Raw genomic sequence first — 6,665 nt, 5'->3', positions numbered from 1 at the left:
CGACGCTCCTGGCAGAATCGCTACCACATTTGCGCACATGTTTCACAACGCTGAATTATCCGTAACGTAATCCACAGAGAAAACACATAGGAAGACACCATAACCACGTCATCATCTGCTGGTCACAGAAAAAACACAAACAAAACAGGACAAGGCGTGACAGGGACAATCAGATAGAAGGCAGGAAACAAGAACAAGAAAACACCAGGTAGAGAAACTGACAGACAGAATTGTTGATTCACACAAGAAAACGACACAGGACACACACACACACATCTTTGCTTACACAGCCACACAGAGTGTTCCTAAAATGAAACCAAGTAACTCGTACTTACAGTTAAGACACAATCTCCTACTCTCCTATCCTCCGCGATTTTTATACTGTAGAAACTGGTTTCAAACTCCGGCTCCTTATCGTTGACGTCACGAATGCTGATGGAGACCTGGGCAGTGGCCATTCTGGGTGGGTTCCCGCCGTCGGTGGCCACGATGACCAGGAGCTGGGGACTGAGCTCACAATCCACAGAGGCTCGAGTCGTGACCACCCCGGTGCTAGAATCCACAGTGAACCAGCCCATGTGCGACGATCCGTCCTGGATGCGGTAGGTAATCCGTGCGTTGTCCCCGAAGTCATCGTCCGTGGCGGACACTTTGAGGACAGACTTGCCGATCTCTGCCGTCTCCTCAACGTCGGCCGAGTATTTGGAGCGCAGGAACACCGGGTCGTTGTCGTTCACGTCCTCCACAGTGATCCGAAACTCTCTGTTGGCGCTGAGCGGGGGCGTGCCTACGTCAGTGACCACGATGGTCATCTCATAGGCCGGGACCGTCTCCCTGTCCAGCGAGTCCAGAACCACCAGGTCCAGCTCGTTCCCCTCCAGACGGTTCGTCTTGATCAGCTGGAAGTAGCCCTCTCCACCGTACAGTGACACCTCCACGTTCCTCACCACGTCTGTGTCCGGGTCATCGATGGTTACCACGGCGACCACCGTGTCCACGGGTGTGTCCTCTGACACATGACCGTTGCGGAAGTCTGGCTTGAAGGTCATGGAGATGTTGGCGGGCTGCTCGTTGATGTTGACGACGATGATGTCCAGACCCGTGCTGCCGCTGAGTGGGGGACTCCCGCTGTCCGTGGCCTCCAGGGTCAGCACAAACTGAGGCTTCGTCTCAAAGTCCAGCGGTTTCCTCACTTTGACCCAGCCCGTCCGGGGGTCGATGGAGAAATACTCCTCGGGGTCGGTCTTGGGGTCAATGGAGTACGTGATCCGGCTGTTCTCCTCCGAGTCGCTGTCCGTGGCCTCCACCTGGATGATGGACGTCCCCACAGTCACGTTCTCCGCCACACGAGCCGAATATTTGCTGTTGTTGAAAATCGGCTCGTTATCATTTGTATCCAGGATTCGAATAGTGACCTGCATGTCCGACGAACGCCCGCCCCCATCCGTGGCGCGAATCACCAAATTGTACACTTTCTTCCCCTCAAAATCTAAGTGATCCGTGTTCACAACTAAATCCAGAATTTTATCCACATTACTGCTATTCTTGATCTGCAGGAAAAACGTATTCCCATCATTGCCGGACACAATCTCCACAGTCTGGGTGGAGTTGTCTCCCAGGTCTTCGTCTCGCACGCTCCCCAGCGCGATCTTGTGGGTCCTGGGGGCCGACTCCGGGATACTGGCCAGCAGGCTGGGATTGATGAAGGTGGGGGTGATGTCGTTGATGTCCAGCAGTCGGACCTCCACGATGACCAGCTGCGTGGGTTGGGAGAAGGTGCTGATGATGATGGTGTGTTTCTCCCGCTCCTCCCTGTCCAGCGTGTCTTTGGTGGTGATGCGGCCGTTGGACAGATCGACGTCGAAGCTGCTCAGGGTCATGTTATCTGTGGCCGGGTTCTTGATGAGCCGAGAGTAGGGCGGGCTGTATTTGTCCCCCTCCACCACGCCCACCACAGTGCCGATGCTCACGTCTTCGCGGACAGTGAGTGTCAGGTCGTACTGCTCCAGCTGACCAGCGGTCAGTGTACACAGCACCACCAGCACGCACAGGATGCGCGCACACGTTTGTTTTGTTGACGCAGCCATCGCGTGAGCAGCCAGACGGAAGCCACTCGTCGTCGTACCGCCAGCAGCAACCATGGTTGTGCCCGGGGCTATCTGACCATGCCGGCAAATAACCCTGGTGCTGTGTAGTAGTAAAATGTGTAGATTCTTCAAACCACAAATGACACACTTGACCAGTGTGCTGCTCCGGCATAGTCTGCCAGCGACCTCATGGGGAAGGTAATCCAATCATCCACGGGAAGAAAAAATATCCAAATATCCAAGCAGAGCAGATGCAGGAGACGGATGATGATAAAGCCTTTTTGAGAAGTGAAATGTTGACTGCACACAAAAACTGTCTCAACTATAACGGTGCGTCTGTTATCGTTTATGTATCTGTTCTCAACATTTTCTGAAAATAAAAAAACAACAAACAAAACATTAAGTACGTGCATGTTATGCAATGCCTGTTTTACTGTGGTAAACTCAAAAGTCAAAAGTGAAGAATTAAAAACCATTAAAAAAAGCCAGGCCTTTATCAGATACTTTATCTCCCTTTAAAAAAATAAGTTACTGAAGTATCATTCAAAATTCACACCTAGCAATGAAATTAATTTTTCCTGAGCTTTAAGGAAAGTGAATAATTTTTCACAGAAAAGAAGCAGTGATTTAGATACAATATGATATTATGTTCACTACAATGTCAAATATTCGGTTTGTGCGGGTTTCTGTAGTTTTAGGGTTTTTTTAAACTTTTTAAATTGAAAGTAAGGATTAGGAAGAATTCCCTTTAGGAGCACCTTATAGGAACATTTCTACATTTCCATTTGTTTACTTCTCTGTGCATGAAAAGAGGAAAAGATTTGTCAGTTCTCAGGTTCTATAAAACTGTACAGTCTCTCTTCCTCTCATCCATCCTCTTATCCTTTCCTTCAGAATAATTAGAACCAAAGCTGATAAATTTATCAAAGAGTCATAGTGTGAGAAGACACATTGATACAATTCAGTAAATCATAATTGTTAAATTTCTTTTCTTTTTTTTCTTCCGAATATTATATTGAAAATCAGAATGTTTACTTTTAACGTAGCTTGCTTTCTTTTTTTTTCTGCAACCATGAAAGTAATCCCATAGTACCACAAGTTAGTCAAATTGTCGATTCTTGAACAAACATCTGTTTATTTCTATACGACAAATAGCAAAAAGCAGAACAGACTGTAAGATTTTTGTACACATCAAAGAAAAACAGAACAAGAACAGAACAAAAAGCAAAAATTTAGAAAATTTTAGGTGCTCAAGGACAAACAACCTGTCACACACTTATATATATATATATTATATAATATACCAACAGCAAACAGAAAACCAAACAGTCATCAAACTGTATTTTTTCTCACTTCAAAAGTGCTGTACATTCAAAGCCCTCATCCGATATCTATAAACTGTCAACTTCTAAGGCTTATGAATACCTTGATAGATAAATATCAAATTACACAAATGTTAGTGTCTATGTAAACATCAAAGACGACTCAAAGTCAATGTCTCATAGGGTCTACAGATTTCATTAAATCAAAATAGTTTGTTTTCAGTCAATTAAAATACAGTAAGTAAAAAAAGTTGTGTGCACGTTCTGAACATAATCTGATGAGAAACTTAAATTTATTGACAGTTTTATTCTAACATCCACAAAACAAATTATAAGATATCTGACGCCACAGCACAGTTCATTACCTGTACAGCCTACTAATAGACTTTTTGGGGGTACATTTTTGAGATGATGTTTTTAAATATGACCTTAAAGACAGAAAACCCCAAAGAATCTTTTGAGACAAAAATTAAATAAAAATGAAGTTTTAGTTTTAGCCTCTTGAATTAAAAACGGAAATTACATTGGTAGTAGTTGCATCGAGTAGAGTAATTATTATCATTATTGTCATTATTATCATTATTGTTGTTATTATTGTTCTATTATTGTTTTCATTGTACGGCTACTAGAGTTGTTGGACCATTATTTTTATTATTATTATTATTTGTATCATTATTATTTTATTATTGTATGTTTATTATAAAATTATTACGATTTACGATTACTATTTTATTATCACCATCACTATCATTATTGTATTAATTATTATAGTATAATTATTATAAAATTATTATTATAATACAATTTTATTATCACCATCATTATCATTATTATTATTAATTGTTATTACATTTTCATATTATTATTATTGTTATTTTTGAGATAGTCATTATCATTGAATTGTTATACTATCATTAAATCTATAGGCTAACCGATTTTCTACTACAAGGCCTACTATTAAAATCATTCTTTTATTACTTTAAATTAAATATTGTTTATTTTTAATAATTAAACTATTAAATCAACAATATTCATTATTTTTCTGTTCATCAACTGGACGACTCTCCTAGATTATTATCATTGTTATTATTGCTTCTGATATTATTACACATTATCATAATTATTATTACTATAAAATTAGTTTAATTAGAGAATCTAGTTGCCATTATTACTAATTTAGCCCAGGGTAACCTAAAAAATAATTATCTAAAAAAACACCCAAAAAAACGCAGCAACATTTTTCACCTGGGCCCCAACCTAAGCTCGGAAACCTGCGCTGAAACCACAGACTTAAGCAGCGATAAAGGAAACTGTTTTTGATCACGCTGCAACAAGACTTATTAACAATCCGCCGTTTTAACAACATCGTTTTTTCAAATAAGTTGGATAGCGACCCTGCGGCTCAAAAAAGGCTGTGGCTAAGACTCGGGTGAAGAAACAGGAAAAAAAGGCGAACCGTTGAGGTCGCTGGACTGACAGGTAGATCCAGCAGGGCTCCGTTGTAACACATTCGCTAACCACCTATATATCTAGATAGTAGGCTACTAAACAACTGTTTATATTGACAACCAAAGAATCACACAATTTAAGACGACTGTTCCGTTTACAAAAACAATACACCGACAACGAGCAGTCTTACTCAACAACCAAAAAACACCATTTAGCCTACTTTACGTGTTTGCTCCAAGCACGGCTCGGGGTAGGCCAGGGATACAAAAAGAACTGAGCGAACACTCAAAAAACTAACCCTGGCCTCGCCTAGAACTAGAGAACTGGTCCCCGAGACTAGTGAGGAGAATACGCTCGCTGAGACCTGGGGCCTGGGGCTGGGGGAAGTCCCGACTACTGGAGACAAGTGGTGGTTCTCTATACACCAAAACAAACTACTTACGGGAACAGAAGTCGGTACAAACTGCTTCAAGCATCAAACTGAATCACAAGTTTTAACTTAGAGTCGAAGAAACGCAACACAAACAAACAAAATGTAGTTATTTACCTCACACAGAATCCCACAGAATAGTACACGTTCGCCGAGGAATGTTTTCCGACTCCGGTAAACCCACCAGGGTAACGTAGCGGTGCGCGCGAGACCCAGGCAAACACACTGCCGTCGTGCGCACACACACACAGACACACACAGACACACACGCACGACGCAGCGCGCAGCGGTATCCAGCCAGGCTAAGCCGCGCGCCCGTCTCGCGGAGACCTTCAGCACTTCACGGGCTTCTCTCTCTTGCTTTCTCAGTACGAAGGGATTTTCGTACCGGTTTCCGTAAAAAGAATACTAAACAACACAGCGGTTACGTCTACTTTTTTATCCTTAAACATCCATTAAATGAATATTATATACATTGTAGTCTTCATCTGTGTTCCTTTTCAGGCTATGTTGCGATATTGGAGAAAATACTTTGGCGCACCTGACCTCCCAGGTTTCAGAGCTCTAACAAAACTCCCTTCGTTCTGCAGCTCTCTCGCTCCGTGACCCCAGGTTCCGCTCCCGGCTGGCGGCTGTGTGTGCGCTCTCCCGTGTCGCGGCCAGGCCAGACCAACAGATCGAAAAGATATCAAGGGCCACTTATTGAGGCCCAAAGGTTTTCTTTCGTGTTTCGGCGTTCAGTTAGAGAGAATTCTCCGCTCTGTCTCCTGTTTACTGAAACGAGACAGTCCGGGGGTACCCTCCTGTGTGATGATGAAAAGTTTACTTATATTTGCACCTGAACTTGCAGTTTCGTATCCAGGTGTAAATATTCAAGCCATCACAGGTAATCTAAAATCGATTTCATAGTTACCTGGGACAAGGTTGCTGAGGGGGCGGGGGCGGGGGCGGGTGGGGGGGGGCGTGGACCAGGTGTGGTATTATCCCTCCACTGTTCACATCAGTTTGGTCAGGCTATCTTGGCGGAACGTGCGAAATAGTAGTAGCCCAGACGGTCAGATAAAGTATAGGTAGTGTAGTAGCCATCGGTGATGAAAAGAGAATGGGCGGCGAAAAGACGAGGTTTTAATTCACGACCAACCCAATCAAGTGTACGGCTTCACTACACAGAACTCCAAAGTCACGCCAAGGTACAGGGAAGACCTCCAATTAGATTGGCTCCCTCCACCAAGCGACGGTTCAGGGCCTGTTGTTATTGTAATTGCGGCTGGAATCCCACAACATCTGAGCGTACAAGATTCCAGCACACGGGGGGAACGAGAACGGCGATGTGATGACGTCACCTTGCATCGATTATGAGGCGGCTAATCAGACACA

General features: G+C 43.6%; 1 protein-coding gene across 1 annotated transcript; it reads right to left on the bottom strand.

The window, feature by feature from the left end:
- Nucleotides 1-333: 333 nt before the first annotated feature.
- On the bottom strand, nt 334-5,554 carry LOC101858325 (protein dachsous; the record flags this gene model as incomplete). The annotated part of the gene is given in 2 exon segments (XM_005113366.3): nt 334-2,457; nt 5,406-5,554. A coding segment is annotated over 1 exon segment (1,808 nt), but the record flags the coding sequence as incomplete, so codon positions are not given.
- Between the last annotated feature and the right edge of the window lie 1,111 nt (nt 5,555-6,665).

The sequence above is a fragment of the Aplysia californica genome, unplaced genomic scaffold (genome assembly GCF_000002075.1).
Source record: "Aplysia californica isolate F4 #8 unplaced genomic scaffold, AplCal3.0 scaffold02077, whole genome shotgun sequence".
Lineage (NCBI taxonomy): Eukaryota > Metazoa > Mollusca > Gastropoda > Aplysiida > Aplysiidae > Aplysia > Aplysia californica.
The sequence above is the reverse complement of the archived record's forward strand: the minus strand, read 5'-3'. Positions and strand labels throughout refer to the sequence as shown.